This window comes from Hemiscyllium ocellatum, chromosome 5, assembly GCF_020745735.1.
Source record: "Hemiscyllium ocellatum isolate sHemOce1 chromosome 5, sHemOce1.pat.X.cur, whole genome shotgun sequence".
NCBI lineage: Eukaryota > Metazoa > Chordata > Chondrichthyes > Orectolobiformes > Hemiscylliidae > Hemiscyllium > Hemiscyllium ocellatum.
In genome coordinates, this window is record NC_083405.1 from 103280064 (window position 1) to 103302266 (window position 22203).

Sequence of the window (22203 nt, forward strand, 5' to 3'; positions counted from 1 at the left end):
GCATGTTTTGATTTGGAGGAGCCGCATTGGACTGGGGTGTACAAAGTTGAATATCACACAGCACCAGGTTATAATCCAACAGATTTATTTGGAAACACTGGCTTTCAGAGCACTGCTCCTTCAAGTCACCTGATGAAGGAGCAGCGCTCCAAAAGGTAGAGCTTCCAATTAAATCTGTTGGACTATACCCTGGTGTTCTGTGATTTTTACCTTCAGGCATGTTGTACGTGAAGGTGGAGCTTTGTGAAACCAACTTGTTATACTGTATGAGAAGACAAAATACTGATACGTGGAAGTGGTGTTGTGGAAAAACCAATCAGAGCTCACTTGCCAATCAATATTCATGCTGTGTGAAGTGTTGTTGCCCTTTTATTTGGGGATATTGTGATCCAAGATTTTGGGAAGGCAAATCTTAGCAGGACTTAATCACTTATTGGTAGGGTCCTAGGGAGTGTTGCTGAACAAAGAGACCTTGGAGTGAGGGTTCATAGCTCCTTGAAAGTGGAGTTGCAGGTAGATAGGATAGTGAAGAAGGCATTTGGTATGCTTTCTTTTGTTGGTCAGAGTATTGAGTACAGGAGTTGGGAGGTCATGTTGCAGTTGTACAGGACATTGGTTAGGTCATTGTTGGAATATTGCTTGCACTTGTGGTCTCCTTCCTATCGAAAAGATGTTGTGAAATTTGACAGGGTTCAGAAAAGATGTACAAGGATGTTACCAGGGTTGGAGGATTTGAGCTATAGGGAGAGACTGAAATAGATTAGGGTTGTTTTTCTATCATCGGAGGCTGAGGGGTGACCTTTATAGAGGTTTACAAAGTCATGAGGGGCATGGATAGGATAAATAGACAAAGTCTCTTCCCAGGGGTGGGGCAGTCCAGAACTAGAGGGCATAGGTTTGGGATGAGAGGGGGAAGATATAAAAGAGACTTATGGGGCAACCTTTTCACGCAAAGGGGGATACATGCGTGGAATGAACTGCCAAAGGAAGTGCTGGAGGTTAGTACAACTGCAACATTTTAAAATGCATTTGGAGGGTATATGAATAGGAAGGGTTTGGGCGGATATGGGCAAGGTGCTGGCAGGTGGGACTAGATGGGGTTGGGATGTCTGGTCGGTGTGGATGAGTTGGACAGAAGGGTCTGTTTCCATGCTGTACATCCCTGATTACTCCTTGCAAATAACTTGGTCAATGCATGACAAAAGGTTTTAACAGAATGTCTTACTTTTCAATATACTCTCATTCTATATGATCATTCAGAAAAAGCTGTGTTGCCCCTTTTAAAGGTTGCGACATATTTCCTGCAATGTTCTGAAATTGGTTTCTATTGCAGAGGGAAAAGGACCTTCACTTAGCTGGATCAAAATAGTACCATGAGCATTTTAGTTTTTAACCTTTAGATGCCCCACAAGCTGTAATATATATTTTTGCAGTATCTACAAGCTAAAATGTAGTTAACATTTATTTTAACTAGGAAAGAAGGAAGAAAAGTTTGGTACCATCCATGTTTGTATGTGATTTATTTGTAAGTATTTGATCCAATCTATGTATTTTATGTTTAATATCTATTATTACCCTGAGAACAGTTGTGTTAATTTGATTACCTTTAATGCAGTTTCCATTACTTTGGAACCATAATGTTAGACCAAAGCCTACAGTAGCCAGTTCTATCTTAGAAATATATTAGAATTGAGGATTTACATGGGTATTATTTTATGTTTTTAGGAACACCAGATGCTTTTGCTCAGCTACTTACCTGCCCATATTGTGATAGAGGCTACAAGCGCTTGACTTCTCTTAAAGAGCACATTAAATATCGGCATGAAAAAAATGAAGACAACTTCAGCTGCTCCATTTGCAGCTACACTTTTGCCTACAGGACACAACTGGATCGTCACATGGCTTCACATAAGTCAGGACGAGATCAGGTAATTTGAAAGTGGCAATTAAGTATACATGTACAAGTCATATTAGCAAGTGTTATTGATTATTTATCTGTACCAAGCTTGTTTTATTGAACCCCGTTGATTGGTAAGGCATGTTAACTACCGTAACTTTGAAATATGGATATGTTTCATTTTGCTGTGGGATTTTCTTTTTCCAAAATTCACATTTGTCTCAGCCCACCATCTTCTGAAATTCCTTCAATTCTTGTGTTACATCCAGACTTGACATTCATACACTTTGCTGTTTGGTTTCCCATCTTTTCACCTTCTATAAATATAAGCTCATCCAAAATTCTGCTCAGATCCTAACTTGCAAAAAATTCTGTTCACCTTTCACCCCAGAGCTCATTGAAGTACATTGGCTTCTATGCCTTTTAAAACCTTCAGTTTAAAATTCTCCTGTATTGTGTTTAACTTCCTGAATAACTCATTTGTGAGTTTTCCAGTTCTGGCCTTTGTATGTTGCTGATTTTCTTTGCTCCATGATGGTGCCTGATCTATTGAGCATTTCCAGCACAATGTTTGTTTTAAAATTTATTTTTAAAAAGCTCATAACACTTTGAATTTATTCTATTCTCTTCTGCCCTGTCTAACTCACCCTGCTGTATTTGGTTATCTCTGTCCTTTGTAGTGTGGAATGTTGACTGACCGATGCATCTGTAGAATGGCTTTTGTTTATTTTTTTTGTGAGATGAGAACATTGGTGACAAGTGTAGCGTGTGTTGCCCATACCTAAATGTCATTGAACTGATTGGTTTGCTTTGCCATTTCAAAGGGTGGTTAAGAATTGGTCCTATTGCTCTAAGTATGAAGACATGTAGACCAATCCAAATAAGGATGGCAAATTTCTTTGTGAAGTGTATCTGGTTTGAAATGGACCTTTGAAGGTGGTGGTATTCCAGTGTGTCTGCTGACCTTGCCCTTCTGGGTGGTAGAGATTGTGGGTTGGCTGTCAACAGATTCTTTGCTGAGTTGCAGCAGTGCATCATTGGCAGCATTACACTAAACAATGTGTGTTGGTAGTGGACAGAGTGAATGTTGAAGTTTGGTGCCACAGTTATCCTTAAAGCAGACATCATTGTCCTTTGATAATATCAGCTTGAGTGTTGCTGGGCTGCCGTCATCAAATTGGAATTCAAGTTATTCACTGATTTCCAAGCCTTAACCTGCTCTTGTGGCCACAGTATTTACATGGCTGCTTTTGTTAAAATTCATTTGTTTTCTCACTCGCTTTCTAGCTCTCATCGAGTCCTACAGCACGCTCTAAAGAAAAAACGTCCTAGCTTGTCCAACCTCTTCCTATAGCTGAGACCATTGAGTCCAGGCAACATCCTTGTAAATTTCTTCTTCACTCTTTACAGTTTCATAATATCCTTCCTAGAACAAGGTGACCACAGCCCTTTGGCCCAAACTGGTCCATGCCAACCAAAATGTCCATCCACGCTAACCCCATTTCCCTGCATTTGGCCCATATCCTTCTAAACCTTTCCTATCCATGTATTTACCCAAATGCCTTTTAAATGTTGCTAATGTACCAGCCTCAACCACCACTTCCACTGGCAGCTCATTCCATACGCATACCACCCTCTGTGTAACCAAAGAAGGTTCCCTTTGATTCTTTCTCCTTTAACCTTAAACTGATGCCCTCTAGTCCTTGATTCTCCAACCCTTCGAAAAAGACCAAGTACATTCACTCTGTCCATACCCCTCATAACCGTATACACCTCTACAAGGTCCTCCCTCAGTCTCCCACGCTCTAAAGAAAAAAACATCCTAGCTTGTCCAACCTCCTCTTATAGCTGAGACCATTGAGTCCAGGCAGCATCCTTGTAAATTTCTTCTGCACTCTTTGCAGTTTCATAATATCATTCCTAGAACAAGGTGACCAAAACTGAACACAATACTCCAAGTGCAGCCTCACTAATGTCCTGTACAACTGTAACATAACTTCCCAACTTGTATACTTGATGCCCTGACTAAGGCCAGTGTGCCAGAAGCTGCCTTCACTGCCCTGTCCACCTGTAATTCCGTTTTCAGAGAACTGTGAACCTGAACTCCTAGATCCCTGTGTTCCAATACAATCTTTAAGGCCCTACCATTCACCATTAAATTCCTATCTTGATTTGATTTACCAAAATGCAAGGCTTCACACTTAGCTATATTAAACTCCATCTGCCATTTCTTGGTCTAGTTCCCCAGCTGATCAAGGTCCTGCTGCAATTTCTGATAACCTCCTTCATTGTCCACTCTTCCGCCTATTTTTTAGTGTCTTCAGCAAACTTAGTAATCATGCGTTGTATATTCTTGTCCAAATCATTTGATGTAGATAACAAACAGTAATGAACCCAGCACAGACCCATGAGGCACTCCACTAGTCACAGGCCTCCAGTCCGACAAGCATCCTTCCACTATTACCCTCTTCTTCCTGCCATCAAGCCAATTGTGTATCCGATTTTCCAGCTTGCCCTAGATTCCATGCGATCTAACCTTCCAGAGGAGCCTACTATGTGGGACCTTATCAAAGGCCTTACTAAAATCCATATAGACCATGTCTACTGCACTACCTCGTCAATCTTCCTGGTCTATTCATCAAAGAACTCCTGAGAAATTTGTGAGGCATGATCTCTCACACGCAAAGCCACGCTGACTACTTCTAATCAAACCCTGTCTTTCAACATATATGTAGATCTTATCCCTCAGAATCTTTTCAAATAACTCACCCACCCTGGATGTTAAGCTGACTGATCTATAGTTCCCAGGCTTTTCTTTGCAGCCCTTCTTGAATAATGGCTCAATATTCGCTACCCTTCAATTTTCCAGGACCCCCCCCCCCCCGGTGACTAACGATGATGCAAAAATGTCAGCCAGGGCCCCTGTTGTTTCTTCTCTAGCCTCTTGTAGTGTTATTGGACATATCTGTTCAGGATCAGGAGATTAATCCATCTTCATAATTCTAATATATCAAACACCATCTCTATTGTGATATGGACTGTCCCCAAGATATCACCACTAACCTCCCCAAATTCCCAAGTATCTTGTCTTTCTCCATGGTAAATACGGAGGAGAAGTATTCATTGAGAATTTCACCCATCTCCTGTGATTCTAATATACATGTCTACTTTGGTCCTTGAGGGGCTCTATTCTCTCTCGCGTTATTCTTTTTCCTTTAATATATTTAAAGTACCTCTTTGAATTCATCCTAATCTTCTCAGCCAAGGCTATCTTGTGCCTTCTTTTCGCTCTCCTGATTTCCTTCAGTAAATTCCTGTATTCCCAGTATACCTCCAGAGATTCCCTTGATCCCAGCTGCCTGTACCTGAGCCATGCCACCTTTTTTCTGGTCAAAGCCTCAATGTGGCTTGCAATCCAGGGTTCCCTATTCCTGCCAACTTTTGCCCTTCACCCTTACAGGAACATGTACATCTTGAACTCTCGCTACCTTACTTTTAAAGGCCTCCCACTTGCCAGAGGTCCCTGTGCCTGCAAATACACTCTTCCAATCAACTCCTGCAAGCTCCTGTCAACATTCTCCTTGCTCCAATTTAGAACCTGAACCAGTTTTGTCCCTCTCCATAATTATTTTTAAATTAATAGAATTACAGTCATTGATTCCAAAGTGCTCCTCCACTATCTCCTCCGTCACCTGCCCTGCCCTATTTCCCAAGAGTAGGTTGAGTTTTGCCCCTTCCTGAGTTGGACCCTCTATATACTGCTTGATGAAACTTTCCTGAGCGCGTTTAACAAATTCCACCTCATCTTAGCCCTTAATACTCTGGTAGTCCCAGTCTATTTTAGGAAAATTAAAATCCCCAACTATTACAACTCTCTTGCTCCTACAAGTCTCCCCATTCTCCTTGCATATTTGTTCCTCTAATTCCTGTTGACTCTTTATTGGGGTTGTATTATAGGCCTCTAATGTCACCATGTTCCTCTTATTTCTTAACTCCACCCACAAAGCCTCACTGGATAATCCTTCAGTTATTTCAAGTTTGATTACTGCTGTGACACTCTATTTTACTCAAAAATGCAACTCCTCCTTCCACCACCTCTCTCCAGCCTAAAACACCCATACCGTGGCACGTTAAGCAGCCAGTACTGTCCCTCCCTTAGCCATGTTACTGTAATGGCTATAATATCCCAGTCTCCCATACCTATCCTGCGTTCATTAGCCCTCTTGCATTAAAATAGATGTAATTTAATCCATTGGGCATTTCTTGCTCCCTGTCATGTTCCAGCCCCCATTTCTGATTTCTGTATCTCCCTTGAGCCTTGCATTTGTCTCCCTGCTGTTGAAGATCCCAACGCCCTGCCAATCTAGTTTAAACCCTCCCTTGTAGTACTTGGTGTCAAGATATTGGTCCCCCTCCAGTTCAGGTGCAACCCGTACCTCTTGAACAGGTCACCTCTGCCCCAGAAATGATCCCAGTGATCTGAAAATCTGAATCCCTCCCCCCACACCAATTCTTCAGCCACTCATTCATCTGCCATAACCACCTCTTCTTGTGCAAGTGGCACTAGAAGTAATATGGAGATTATCACCAATGACTTCTTTTTCTAGCTCTCCATAATCACTCTGCAGGACCTCATCCCTATTTCTACTTATGTCATTTGCCCACATGCACAATGACTTCTGGTTGCTCACCCTCCCCTTTGAGAATGTTCTGCAGCCACTCTGAGACATCCTGGACACAGGCATCAGGGAGGCAACACACCATCCTAAATTCCCGTTTGCTGCCACAGAATCTCCTATCTGTTCCCCTAACTATGGAATCTCTGATCACTAAGGTCCTGTTTATCATTACTTTTTCCTGTTGTGCCCCAGCCAGTCGTAGTGCCACCAACCTGGCTACTGCTCTGTACCCCTGAATGGTCATGACCCCCAACAATATCCAAAACAGTGTACTTGTTTTTGAGGGGAATGGCCATTGGGGACTTTCTGCCGACTCCCTTTGCCTTTTCCTGGTGGTCACCCAGCTACGCTCTGCCTGCACCTTAGGTGTGACTATCTCACTAAAACTCTTACTTATGAAGCGCTCAGCATCTCTGATGATCCTGAGTGCCTCCAGCTCCAGCTCCCAAACATGGGCTCCCAGGAGCTGCAGCTGGGTGCACTTCCACAGGTGTAATCATCAGGGATAATGAAAGTCTCCCTTAGCTCCCACATGCTACAGGAGGAACATGTGACTGCCCTAACTGCTGTAAAACTAGAAAGGAAAATTAAAAGGTCCTTAACTGAGCTTACCTTCTTGCTGAGCCACTGCTCTCCAAAGCCCCTCAAGCCAGAGCCTTACTTTTTACACTTATTTCAAATTATGTAAAAGCACATCTGTTTCCCCCGCACTTCTATTTTTGTTCAAGAATGAGGAGGGAAACACTTCAGTGATGTACTGTTTGGGCTTTAAGCACTCCTTGACACCAGGCCCATGACAACATGCTCTCCGTTTATAGCTCTCTTGCTCACTGTCTCTCTTTCGTGCTTTCCTCCTCCCTCACTCTCTCCTTCCTTGCCACCCTCGCCCTCTCCCCTCCTTCCTTCCTTGCCACCCTCGCCCTCTCCTTCCTTCCCCCACTGCGCTGCACCCCCATTTCCCCCCCCCCCAATTATTTATTAATCATGTTTACAATCAGTGGTGGCTGTTGGTGGGGGTGTCAGACAGAGAGATAGATTGCCCACTTGGAAAAGGTGAACTTGACTCCAGTCTGGGGATTTGTTAGTGGTTCGTGTATGCAGCATTGATCACTGAGCTATGGTATATGCACACAGATGCTGAGAGTTGGAGTTTCCTACCAAAAACAGTCCATCTTGGAGTAGTATTGAAAAAGCAAAATGGAACACAACTATCACATGTTGAATGTACCCTGAAACATGTTCCAAGATGTTTTTGAGCTGTTCAGCTCAATTGACAGTGCAATTGCAGTCCTCATGTCAGTGAGGGTGTCTTAATGAAGATGTCATTAAGACTTGATTGTATCCAGTAATTTAGATTGCCACTTTCGTACCATCAAGAAACACTGATATAATCATTGGGCATGGCTCGAGCTTAGCTATAAATCTGCATGCATTTCCAAAGCTGCTACAAACCAAATAATGGGGCCTTCTGACAGTTAGTGGAAAATGAAATTATGTGAAAGATTTTATTGCAGAGTTAAAAAATTCCAATAAATGATTTGGAAGTAATGGATTTCCTGTTAGGAATTTACTTGACCCTCTCACGTTAAGTTTTTCATTCTTGAGTGTTCTTGTGAACCACCTCTGAACACGCTCCAGGAGGAGTTCATTCTTCCTGAGATATGGGGCCCAAAACTGTGCACAATACTCCAAATGTAGCCTGACCAGAGCCTCATAAATACATCCATGCTTTTATTTTCAAATCTTGTCTAAATAAATGCCATCATTGTATTTGTCTTCCTAACCCCTGACTGAACCTGCAAGTTTACCTTGAGAGAATCCTGGACTGGACTCCCTAGTATCTTTGCACTTCAGGTTTCTGAATTTTGTCCCCATTTATAAAGTAGTCCATGCCTCTGTTCTTCCTCACATGACCTCACATGTTCCCATGTTTAATTTAGCTGCCACTACTTTGCCCACTTTCATAACCTGTCAAAATCCTTCTGCAGCCACCCCTGCTGCCTCAATGCAACCTGTCCTTCAAATTATTTTTGTATGGTCTGCAATTTAGCCAGAATGTTAGTGTATACAGTGAGAAATTGTGGTCCCAACAGAATCTTGTAGAACACCACTTGTCAGACTGCCAACCTGAGAAAGACCCTTTCATCCCCATTCTCTGCTTTCTGCCAGACAGCCAAGCTTCTTTCCATGCTAGCATCTTACCTCTAACACCATAGGCTCTTGTCTTACTCAGCTTAAAAATGTGTTGCTGGAAAAGTGTAGCAGGTCAGGCAATATCAAAGGAACAGGAAAATCGACATTTCGGGCAGAAGCCCTTCTTCAGGCTTATGCCCGAAATGTCGATTTCTCCTGTTCCTTTGATATTGCCTGACCTGCTACACTTTTCCAGCAACACACTTTTAAGCTCTGATCTCCAGCACCTGCAGTCCTCACTTTCTCCTAGTTTTTTTTCTTGTCTTACTCAGCCTCCTGTGTGGCACCTTGTCAAAGGCCTTGTTGAAATCCCGGTAGATAACATCCATTGGCTGTCCTTGGTCTAACCTGCTGGTTGCTTCCTCAAATAATTCTAGCATATTTGTCAGGCATGACCTCCCCTTGATGAAACCATGCTGACCTTGCACAATTTTACCAGCATCAAAGCACCAGCCTCACAGCAATATTCATGCTCCATCTTGACCCAACTCAGCTGCCACTCTGTGGTTTCACAGCATCTGCTTTGGAGTTGAGGCCCATCCAGGACACTCATGTTTTTGGCAGATTGTTTTACACTGACAGACAGCCAACCATCTCATGCGCCTGTGTAGGATTATTTGTGTTGTTGTGGATCTTTGTTTTTTAGTGCACAAGATCTTCTCCACTTCCTTGGAGGACAGCCAGCCTCTGTGTGTTAAAAAGAATGCTCCAATTCAATGTCGTAGTGAAAGCTTTGGATGCAATATACTTGCAGCTCATTTTAGGGAGAAACTGGGGACCTTTGTGGCATCCCCCATTTCTTCCATTTATGAGTTCAGGATGTTACTGATGTCATACTGAAGAACCGATCTCATCATTTAAGGTTAACTGAATAGAGAGTCAAATAGCTAGGGCACTAGGATTCTCCATCAATGGGTTTCTTAGGTGTTAAAATTGCATTTTTGTTGCTTTGAAAGTGCTCAGTCATCAACTAGTAGTTTTGTGAATAGGAAGGGATTCCACTCCCTTAATGTTAAAATAATTTGTGATTGTCAAAGTCAAATTTTGGAGGTCTGCACCAAATGTCCTGGGAGATACCATGGTAAAGGTAAAGTCACCATTGTCCTAGAGGATCTTAGGGCTGTGCTGTAAGAGACGACTGATGATGGTTGAATTTGAGGGTCACTTTGCCTCAGTTTGAGAAGGAGGAGGGACCTTCATGGTAATCTCAGCCCATGTGGTAAATGATCTGCAATGTTGGTGTTACATTTCATTGCAAACTAGTCATCAAGCCAGCTGAGCTAACTGACCCCCTTTCAGAGATACAAATCTCATATTTAGCACTCTCTGGTGTCTGCCTTTTGAAAGCCCTTGGGCAGGATAGCTGCTGGAAGACCAGGGTACTCCTTCCAAGCCTGGCCTGTGACACATTTCAGAAATCCACAGATGGAGTACAAAGGTGCAGTGCTGCTCATTCTTTCACCAGGGCCATAGTGAAACAAACCTAGATATCTTGTCGATGAAGTTTTAATGCCTGGGCAGACCTGGTGCATTTGACGATAGTCCCCGTGGGGTGTCCTGCTTCATTGTGGTATGCGGCACCCATCACTGCTTGTGCCAAACAAAGTGGGGGGATGTCGTGAATAAGGACAAAACGGGAAAATGAGAGCAGTTCTTTGACGATAAAGGTGAGATCCTCCCATGAGAGGAGGATGGAGCAATATATTAGACAGGCCAGGGAGAACTTTATTAGTGGCAAAAAGATTGCAGATGCTGCAATCCAAGGTAGGCCAGCAGAAGGCTGGAAGAACACGGCAAGCGAGGCAGCATCAAGATGTGGAGAAGTCAGCTTTTCGGGTGTAACCCTTCTTCAGGACCTGAGACGTTGACTTTTCTACCTCGTGATGCTGCCTGGCTTGCCCTGTTTTTCCAGCCTCTTGCTTGTCTGCCAGGCAGGACTATATAGCTTCTAGGGTGAATGAGTTGGGTTCAGACTTGATTTGTTTTTGTATTTAATATGCTCATCTGGCAGGCAGTGCCTGCTTCGGTATAAAAGGACATGCCCATGTCTTTAAATCAATGTTAAAGCAGCTATACCAAACTCCCTCAACACCATGAGGGAAAAAGTGTCAGTGAGAATGTGCACCTACATCATGGCACTATTGTCATGCAGTTCTGAAACTCTAAGTGCATACATCAGTTTCATGAGAACAATAGGTCAAGACAGGTCCTGAGAAGATTCCTTTCGCCCTCCTTTGTCCCTGCAGTATTTCAGAGTGCACAGACTGTTGAGTTGCCTTGAAATGCTTGAAAACTTTGCAAGAGGTATTGAAATACTCCCAGCCTGGAATGCCAGTGCATCTCTTGAATAGCTTACATGTCAGAACAACCTTTCCCCACAGACTTTTAAAAAATTCATCCATAGGGTAGAGATGTTTATGGTTCGAGTAAAAAATGAGGTCTGCAGATGCTGGAGATCACAGCTGAAAATGTGTTGCTGGTCAAAGCACAGCAGGCCAGGCAGCATCTCAGGAATAGAGAATTCAACGTTTCGAGCATAAGCCCTTCATCAGGAATGGCCATTCCTGATGAAGGGCTTATGCTCGAAACGTCGAATTCTCTATTCCTGAGATGCTGCCTGGCCTTCTGTGCTTTGACCAGCAACACATTTTCAGATGTTTATGGTTCAGTCAGCATGTATTGTCTGTCCCTCATGGTCCTTGAGAAGGTGCTGATGAACTGCCTTCTTGAATCACTGCAGTCCATATGTGCAATCATCATTGTACCTCCTGGTCTCCATAAGGAGTGTTTGTTATCAAGAATTTTTTTGTTTTTTGCTTTTCAGCCCCTTTTTGGCATCTTTTTTTTTCCTCCCACCATTTCACATGATTGGCTTGAGTAAAATAAATAACACAATTAATGCCCAATGAGTTGAATTTTTCTTTCCAAGTCAGGATCTAATATCATGCAAGATCCCTATCAGCCTTGCCTGGATCCATCTAGCACTTGTAGAGTAGTTCAGGTTAAAACATAGAAACAATATTTTCCAGCACCTGTTCTTAAAATCTTCCTTGAGATTTGAATGTTGCTGGAAGGTTTGGCATTTATTGCCCATCTCTAACTGCACTTGAGCAGTTAATTGTGATATGTTCTTGAACTGCAGTTGTCATGTGGTTCAGGTGTTTCACTAGTAGTATTCAGTAGGTTAGAAATTCCAGGAATTTGAACTCCTGAGTATCCAATGAATAGGACTTATTCAGAGGGAAATTTGATGGTGTTTGTTAACGTCTGCCCTTGTCCTCCTTGGCTGTAGAGGTTCAGGTTGGTTTGTGCTGTTGAAGTGTTGGTAAGTTGCTGCAGTGCAGTGTGGACGGTACACACTGCTGCTTTGTAGATTTTTATAATCAATCTTTTTAGACATGAGGTGCTCCAGAGGTGGCACCTCTTCAGTCTGTGCCTTCTGGATCAGAGTTAAGGACACTAGCACTGTGCCACATTGGTCCCTGATTATTGTATGGTGGTAGTGGATGAGATGGACAGACAGAAGGCTGGAAGAACACAGCAAGCCAGGCAGCATTAGGACATTTCCAGTGTAATCCTTCTTTGGGACTGGGAGCGTATGTAAGGGAAGCTATAGATAAAGGGGGTGGTAGGGACAAGGTGTTAAACTGGGGATAGGAAAAGACAGGTAGAGGGTATGACCTGGTTGGTCAATGGAAGGAATGAATCTGGTTGGTGGCAGGGAGCAGTGGAAAGGTTGCGGAGGGCCTGGGAAGGGAGTTTGGGGATAGGAAAGAAGGTTATTTGAAGTTGGAGAACTCAAATGTTGAGTCCTCCGTGCTGTAGGCCGCTTAGGCGGAAGATGAGGTGGTGTTGCTCCAATTTGTGGTGTGGTTCCTTCTGACCATGGATGAGGCTCCGACTGATAACCCAAGTTGTACCCTCTACCTATCTTCACCTACCCCCTCTTCGCCACTCTGCCCCCAACACCTCCTTTATCTGCAGCTCCCCCTACAATCACCCTCCATTCTGAAGAAGGGTTATACCCAAAATGTCAACTTCTCTACCTCCTGAAGCTGCCTATTTCACTGTGTTTTCCAGCCTCCTGTCTGTTGTTTGGATTCCAGCATCTGCAGTTTTTTTTTGTCTCTAACCATAGTGGATAAGATGCCAGTTAAGTTGGTATTGTCCCATACTTTGTTGAGCCTCGTGTGTTTTGTGGAGCTGCATTCGTCATATACCTGACTGGTGGCAGACAGGGAGACAGGAGATTGTTACTCACTCTAGAATTTCCACCCTCTGCCCTACTCCTCTAGTCACAGTATTTATATGGTTGATGCAGTTCAAATTCTAATCCATTGTGTCCCTTAGGATGCTGATAGTGAGGGATTATTGTGGTCATGCTGAATAATATTGTGAGCAGACAGTGTCATTCTTTTCGGAGGTGGTCATTGCCTTCCTTGCGCATGTTACGTGAATGTGACTTGCCAGTTACAGCTTAAGCCTGAGTATTATCAGGCCTTTATGGATATGGACAGGGCAATTCAGTATCTGAAGATTTGCAAACTGTATGGAACACAACTGTCAGACAACATTCTCACTATTTATTTTGGGCTTTATTATGGTAGTAAAGTTATTAATAAAACAACTAAAGAACATCTGTAACAAATGATTGGCTCCTACCAGCACCTTCCTTTGTGCTCGCTAGTAAAGAATTTTATTACTGATGTTTATTGACTTGTGATTTTACTTGTTATATAATGTGACACTCTGTCAAACAGTGCTTTGCTGTCCAGACAGTGACTTTCAGCTTCGCATTGAAGTTCAGTTCTTGTCCAAGTGTACATCAAGGACATGGTGTGGTCTGAGTGGAATCCAAACTCCACACCATTGAGCAGATTGTTAGTAAGTGCTACTTGATAATACTTCTGACACCATTTTCCATCATTTTAATGACTTAAAAGAAGGCTAATGGAATGATAATTGGCAAGAATGGATCTTTATGGTTTTAGTGAACAGGACATACCCAGACAGTCTTCTACTTTTTGCATAGATGCAAGTATTGTAGTTGTACTTCAAAGCTTGGCTAGAAACCAAGCCAGCTCTGAAGAACAGGCTTTTAGCACTGCATCCAGGTGTTGTCGGGTCCCATAATCTTTATTGTATCCGGTGTCTTCAATAGTTTTTTTTAATATCACCTGGGAGTGAATCAAACTAAAATTAGCATCTTTGATAGTTGGCACTTCAAGATTAAGCAAGCCGAACTATCTTCTCAGCCCTTCATGCTGAAGTGTTAGTAATGTTTTGTCTTTATCCTTTATTTGACCAATTGGTTGACAGTTCATTTTGTTTTGCCTACAACATTCGGCTAACCCTGCGTTGTAGCTTCACCAGGATTGCATCTCACTTTTTAGGTATACCCAGTGTATTTTCTGGCCTCTTCCCAACATTCTCCATTCAATAATCCCCTGTCTGATGGTAATCAAGCCATGGTGGACCAGATTTACGTTCTATAGTCTTCACATCCAGTTAAGTGTTGGTGGAACATTAAACAACTGATAGGAATAGAGTCTCCACAAAATAACTCCATTCTCCAGATGTAGGAGCCCTGCACATCCATGAAGCATTTACAACCATCTTTAGCCAGGAATGTCCTGTGGATGGTTCATCTTGGCCTCACGTTGAGATCCCAGCACAACAGAAACCAGCCTTTAACCCAACCGATTCACTCCATGTGATATTGAGAAATGGTTGAAGACTCTGGATAAACACTGGGCCTTGACAGTATTCTATCAACAGTAAAGAAGACTTCTGGTCATTTCTACCCAAACTGTTCTAGTGCTGCTACAACATTATCATTGGCAAGGTAGAAAACTAGCCAAGTCTCTACTATCCACAAAAGCAGGACAGATCAAACCTAGCCAATTACTAGCTTATCTTTCACTCTTGCTCATCATGAAAGTGATGGGAATGGCCATTGACACTGTTCTCAAATAGCACTTAGTCTGCAATAACGAGTTCGATTGTTAGGTTCTCTTTCTTGAGATTCTTACACATTTGGTCCAACAGCAATACGCCAACTTCTGTGAACAGCCAAAATTTAATAAAGTAAGTACAAGCTTTGGAGGAAGCCTTAATACTCTTTGCAATGTTTGGGAAGCTGTGTCAAGAGATATCCCTGAACAAAGGGACTAGTTCTTCCTTTCTACAAGATTTCACATTACAGTCAGTAATGCCCACAAGTCAACCCCCAGCCACTCCCCCATAGTCACATGCCACTCAAGACACCATGTAGTGATTTTATTATTTCCGGAAACAATGTGATGTAGATCATTCCTTAATAGCAAGGGCTCTTGCCCAAGGAATGAAGGGCCTTTACCTAAAACATCGATTTTCCTGCTCCATGGGTGCTGCCTGACCTGCTGTGCTTTTCCAGCACCATACTGTAGACTGTAATCTCCAGCATCTGCAGTACTCACTTCCACCTAGAGAAACAGACCATCCTACCCCAGGACATCCAATTTCTTGAAGGGCAGCAGAGTAAATTAACCCCTTAACATCTCTCAGTGACACTCAGTTTGGGTTCCACAAGATCACTCAGCTCCTGACCTCATTACAGCCTTGATGAAAACGTGAGTAGAAGTGCTGAACCTGTAAGGCAAGCGGGATTGCCTCTGCCATCAAAGTAATATTTGAATGTGGCATTAAGGAGCATAAAATGGCTATGGGGCAGCTGACTTTTTTTTGGATGGCTTGTGACTGACATTGTAATGGAGATGAGGGGCAAGGAATGTGATAAATCTAACCTACTTTAATAGGTCCAGTTCAGTTTCTTGTCAAGGATACATCTTTGCTAGAATGTTGGTGGTGATATCTAGACACTGGTAATGTTGTTGACTATCAAGAGGTGATAGTTGAACTTTTTGTTACAGATAGTCATTATCTTGGTTAGACAGTACGTATGTTCTTTCCACTTAATAGCAAAAACTGGGTTAGATATTATCCGGGTCTTGGTGCATGCAGGTATGACTTGTCGGACATCTGAAGAGTTCTGAATAGGGTTGGTCACTGAAGTTTGAAGGCTATGTAACTTTTTTTGGTAAATCTAAAATACCTGTTACAAGGATTTTTATTCAGACCATTCTCTTTTCATTCGCATGTAAGCGCCATGTTGTAACGCAGACAGGTGGGAACCGGAAATTCAAGTGCACTGAATGTGGAAAAGCATTTAAATACAAGCATCATCTAAAGGAGCACTTACGCATCCACAGTGGTAAGTACAGAACTATTTTTAGTTTCTTAATGCTTCAAGTAGATGGCAAAAGAGGATTGTTATTAATGTAATCATACAGGATGTTGGTGAGGTCGCATGTAGAAAACTGTGTGCAGTTTTGACCTCTGTATCTGAGGAAGGATGTTCTTGTCATCGAGGGAGTGCAGTGAAGGTTTAGCAGATTGTTTGCTCAGATGACAGGATTGACATAAGAGGAAAGATTGAATCGATTGATCAGGAGTAGGGGTTATAGTTTAACGATAAGCAGTAAAACTTTTACAACTGAGAGGAAAAATGTCTTCACTCAGAGTGGTGAGTCTGTGGCACTAAGTACCACAGAAAGTGGTTCTGGCCAAAACCATTGTGTTTCCAAGAAGAAGATAGATACTGCATTGGGGTGGGGGACAGGATTTGGGATTTGTGTCCGATGATCAACCCTGTTGAATGAAGGAGCAGGTTTGAGGGTTTGGCCTACTCTCATCTTCTGTCTTTTGATGCAACATACTTCATCCTCCAAATATCAAACTGCTCGCAGCCATTCATCTATTGATTTGTTTTTCTGTGCCCTTTTCTCTTTTGCCAGGGGTTTGGTTAGCTCAGTTGGCTGGATGGCTAGTTTGCAATGTACAGCATGAAGCTCCTACCTTCTCACCAACTTTAAGGGCATTTAAATGGTCATTGGATAGGCATATGGACAAGAATGGAATAGTGTAGGTTAGATGGGCTTCAGGTTGATTTCATAAGTCGGCACAACGTTGAGGTCCGAAGGGCCTGTACTGCACTATAATGTTCAATGTTCTCAATTTTCTCCTGTACCAGAGGCATGGTGCCCTTCTGATTAAAGTCTCCAATAGTTACCTTTGTCTGAGAAAGCAGTTCAGTGGTACTGTGGCAACTTTACCTTTCTCAACTGCCATCTCAGATTGGCAAGTGGCTTCTTGTATACATATGTGATGCTGTAATTGATTCTACAGTGATAAAAAAAGATTGACAGAAGAATAAATATGTTTGTCAGTGTTTTGGAAGACTATAGTTGGAACTGGAACAAGATCCGACTCTAGTGCAAGTTATGTCGCAATGGTCGAACCCCTCTGCTAATTAAATCAAGCACCTAGAAAAGCTCACCTTGTAATCTGTTAAAACGTGAGTGATAGAACTTTCAAATTCCACTATTCAAAGAAAAAATATCAATTTACTTTTCTAACTCTAATAGTGAACATTAAACAAAAACTCTCAAATCCATGTCCCTCTTTCTGTATACTACTTACTATCTGACCCAAATTCTATAAAAACATGCTGTTCCAAAGAGGCACTTATTAAAATTACTGAATCTCAAAACTACACTGTCTTTGTCTTCCTCGCTGTATTCCGTTTTCCTGCTGCTGATCACCTTGGTTATCTTTCGTATTTTCACTACGAATAGACTTTACATGAAAAAGTACCTTTGGTAGAGAGGGGTTTTTCTGATTTCTTTAAGGGCACGATGTTAGATGGGCAATTGCTCTCTCTAAGCAGTTGTTTTCTGACTAGCTTTCAAAATGCTAGCATTCTTATACCTGCCCCAACGTCAGATACTCTCATTGGATCATTTTTGGCAAAACAAATTCAAACTCTATTGGGTTTTAGTATCCTAAGGCATAATTTAAACTGGTTAAATTCTAATTGTTGTCAAGAGAACAATCAAAATTTAGGTATCCATTTCACAGCCAAAAGTTACATGTTTTCAATTTTCCAGTATACTCTGGGACTACTACCTAGTCGTATTCACAGGTATTTGTAATCTCTCAGTTCAGGAAAACATTCTCTCTCTCTTAAAGATACAGTATATGCCTTCAACTTTATAACAAAGTAAACAGATGAATGTAGAGATTCTAGTGACCCCAGTTTAAAAGGTTCACCAAGGATGATTCAGATGCCTTGAACAAATCAAATAAATGGGAACTTTGCAGTTATTGCAAGTAACCTGAGGGGTACAAATGGTTGCATTTTTATCTTGCACTCATCATGATTCACAACAATGTAAATGTAAAGAACAACAACTTTCACACTGTATGAGAAAAGTGAGTGATTGTCAAGTAGTCTGATTAGAAGAGATTTTGCCAGGAGAATGCACCAGTTAGGTGAGAACCGACAGTTAACTTTTTAAAATTTAAATATAGCAGGTTCACTCTGATCAAGGAATTGTCCTGAGGTAAGAACCAGAGAATGGCAGTTGGCTATTTTGTTAAATGTAAACAGTGCATCAGTCAGGGTTAATCAGAACATGTTATCAAATAATTGGAATCACACAGTGGTATGTTTTCCAAGCACTGGCTGGAAGGATATACCTTGCTTGTTGTGAACTGTCAAATAGACCTGCTGTTTGGTACAATTTGGCAATCTTGGAGATGTCTCACATTGGTATTCTGGCAAATATCCTGATGTATGGAAGAGGAAATGGTAATATGTTTTTTATCAACAGTACATCATCTGAAAAACTGGAATCAGTTGGTCACAAAGCTTAACAAGTAGTTTGAAAGAATGATTGATTGAATCAGGGTGTTTCTGTATCTAATGAATTGTGACTTTTCTTGAACTTCGCTCTTCTATCAAGGGGAAAATACTGAGGGTGGAATGTTCCTGTCATTGACCGAAGGACAGGTAGTTATGGCAGAGAGATGCCTGCCCCTTCCTATCACCTTGGAAATTAAGTCTGGGTGGAAAGGTCCATTGCTGACCACCTGACCCGGTGCTATTTGACGCCTGTTAATAGTCAATTAATGACCACTGAAGCATCTCCTCTCACTTGCCTCTGCTTATTTTGTTTCCAGACAGGAAGAGAATAAGTTGGCCTACCTATTGCCAAACCACTGCTGGCAGACTAGGAGTTAGCAAGGGTGTGGTTTCTCAATCTCTATTAATATCAAAGAATTTGACCTAGGCCAGGGCTTTCATCTGACAGTGCCACCGGCTGCCCTGGCTTCCAATCTCCCTGTCAACCTCCCTCCATCGCCATTGAGTGTCTCTCTCTCTCTCTCTCACACACACACACACACACACACACACACACACACACACACACACACACACAATGTTGGGTTTTGGGGATAATATCTCTCAGCAGTAACCATTACCTTCACCATGGCTCAGCTGAGTTCCAGGTGCCACCCTGTGATTTGCTGACAGCTCAAGATGCATACGATGTGTGTATCCTGTAATGGTGCCTGACTGAAAACCAAGTCTGCACAGCTGACATAAATATACTTGCACTGGACATCATTCAGTAAAATTTTCAAATCCTAAAGTCACTAGGTCAGTAATTTGTTCCAACGGAGAATGTATTGTCCCTAGATGTTAACAACATCATTCAGGGTTTCACCAGTATGGTTAGAAGTGACTGAGTGAAATGCACTTAGCCTTTGGATTGATAGAGGCATTAATTAAGACTAATATTTCTGAAATACATGGTTACTGACCTGAGGCAATGAATGCCATCACCGTCTTTGGCAAGATCCATTCCCACTCTGGCTTTTGTGATTCTACTTGTTTGAACTGAGTATTTAAAGATATCTTGTTACTGACTCAAGGAGGCTCATTGTAATCTGTAAATTTGGTGTGAGAATGAAAATACATTCTCAATATTTTCTGCCTTGTTTTTTAATGCTTCCTGAACAGATCACTTGACATGTTTTGTGTCCAAATCATGTTATTTTAGTATTTTTACTGGTTTTGTCTTAGATTCCAAATTATGGTTCGATCCTAATATGTTAAAATTGGAAACCATCATGGAGTTATTTTTCATAGCATATTTTCTTAGCACTCGTGTACCACCAAACGCTTGTTTGAAAGATCTGCAATTACTCAGCTGCTTAAGGTTCTGGGTGTGTCTTGTTTCAGGAATTATTTCAGGATCATAATATTTAACATGAAGTGAAATAACTTATGAAATACTTGACAAAATGCATTTTCTTCATTCAGTGAACTTCACACAATACCTAAGCTGAGACATGTGGGCCAACAAACACATTGGTCCACAAGCGATCGCAAAGTGTATCATCAATGTATGAAATTCCAATGAGATCACCAAAATGACCAATTCTCCTGACTGACCGCTGTTTATAGCAGGTTTCTTAAAAGCAGAATAAAGAACTACCTTATATAGGTCGAGTCTTGAAGACCGTTTTTAAGCTGAAATTAGGGGGTCAATTTATACACATAGAACAATATAGCGCAGAACAGGCCCTTTGGCCCTTGATGTTGCGCCAACCTGTGGACTTTTCTCAGCTCGTCTCCCTACACTATCCCAAAATCATCCATGAGCTTATCTAAGGATTGTTTAAATCTCCCTAACGTGGCTGAGTTGACCACCTTAGCAGGTAGGGCATTCCATGCCCTTACCACTCTGAGTAAAGAACTTGCCTCTGACATCAATCTTAAATCTATCACCCCTCAATTTGTACTTATGCCCTCTTGTACAAGCTGACGTTGTCATCCTAGGAAAAAGTCTTTCTCTGTCCACCCTATCTAATTCTCTGATCATCTTGTATGTTTCTATCAAATCCCCCCCTTAGCCACCTCCCTTTCCAATGAGAAAAGACCCAAGTCTCCTAGCCTTTGCTTATAAAACCTTCCCTCCAGACCAGGCAGTATCCTGGTAAATCTCCTCTGCACCTTTTTCCAATGCTTCCACATCCTTTATGTAATGGGGTGACCAGAACTGTACACAATATTCCTACTGTGGCCGCACCAGCGTTTTGTATAGTTGCAGCATGATATTGCATTTCGGAACTCAATCCCTCTACCAATGAAACCTAACACACCGTATGCCTTCTTAAAAGTACTATCCACCTGAGTGGCAACTTTCAGGGATCTATGCACATGTACTCCAAGAACCCTCTGCACATCCACACGACCAAGAATCTTTCCATTGACCCAGTCCTCTGCCTTCCTGTTATTTTTCCCAAAGTGCATCACCTCACATTTAGCTGCATTGTACTCCATTTGCCACCTCTCAGTCCAGTTCTGCAGTTTATCCAAATCCCCCTGCAACCTGCAACATTCTTCCAAACTATCCACTACTCCACTGACTTTAGTGTCATCTGCAAATTTTCTATTCCATCCACCTATGCCTGCGTCTAAGTCACTCATAAAAATGACAAACAGCAGTGGTCCCAAAACAGATCCTTGTGGCACACCATTAGTAACTGGATTCCAGACTGAATATTTTCCATCAACCACCACTCGCTTCCTTCTTCCAGAAAGCCAGTTTCTAATCCAAACTGCTAAATCACCCTCAATTCCATGCCTTTGCATTTTCTCCATCAGTCTACTATGTGGAACCTTATCAAAGGCTTTACTGAAGTCCAAGTATACCACGTCAACTGCCCTACCCTCATCTACATGCATGGTCACCTTCTCAAAAAACTCAGAGGTTTGTGAGCCACGACCTGCCCTTGACGAAACCATGTTGACTATCTGAAATCAAATTGTTGCTAGATGATTATAAATCTTATCTCTTATAATCCTTTCCAAAACCTTTCTTACAACAGAAGTAAAGCTGGTTTACGATTACCTGGGTCATCTCTGCTGCCCTTCTTGAACAAGGGCACATTTGCAATCCTCTAGTCCTCGGGTACTAAACCTGTAGACAATGATAACTCAAATATCAAAGCCAAAGGCTCTGTTATCTCCTCCCTAGCTTCCCAGAGAATCCTCTGATAAATCCCATCTGGCCCAGGGGACTTGTCTACTTTCACTCATTCAAGAATTGATAACACCCGTGTGTAACTAACCGTAATCCTTTCTAGTCTAAAAACTCGTACCTCATTTTTCTCCTCTACAATATTCTCCATTTCCAGAATAAACACCAATGAGAAATATTCATTTAACACTCTGCAGGGCCCATACTCAACTTCCCACTTCTGTCTTTGACTGGCCCTATTCTGACCCTAATCAACCTTTTATTCCTCACATACCTATAGAAAACTTTCGGGTTCTCCTTTATTCTGTTTGCTAAAGACTGCTCGTGTCCTCTCTTTGCTCTTCTTAACTCTCTCTTTAAATCCTTCCTAGCTGATCTGTAACTCTCCACCGCCTCATCTGTACCATTTTGCCTCATCAACACATAAGCCTCTTTCTTCTTCTTAACAAGAGATACAATTTCTGTAATAAACCATGGTTCCCTTACCTTATCACTTCCTGCC

At 42.1% G+C, this 22203-nt stretch overlaps 1 protein-coding gene across 7 annotated transcripts in view; it reads left to right on the plus strand.

Annotated features, from left to right (window-relative positions):
- The window catches only part of LOC132815808 (zinc finger E-box-binding homeobox 1-like), a 193334-nt gene that overhangs the window by 145447 nt on the left and 25684 nt on the right, over positions 1-22203 (plus strand). For all 7 annotated transcript variants that reach the window (XM_060825056.1, XM_060825057.1, XM_060825060.1 and 4 more), the window contains 2 exons: positions 1726-1928; positions 15913-16021. In XM_060825056.1, the coding sequence (XP_060681039.1) occupies positions 1726-1928; positions 15913-16021 (312 nt within the window). The remainder of the gene's footprint in view (positions 1-1725; positions 1929-15912; positions 16022-22203) is intronic.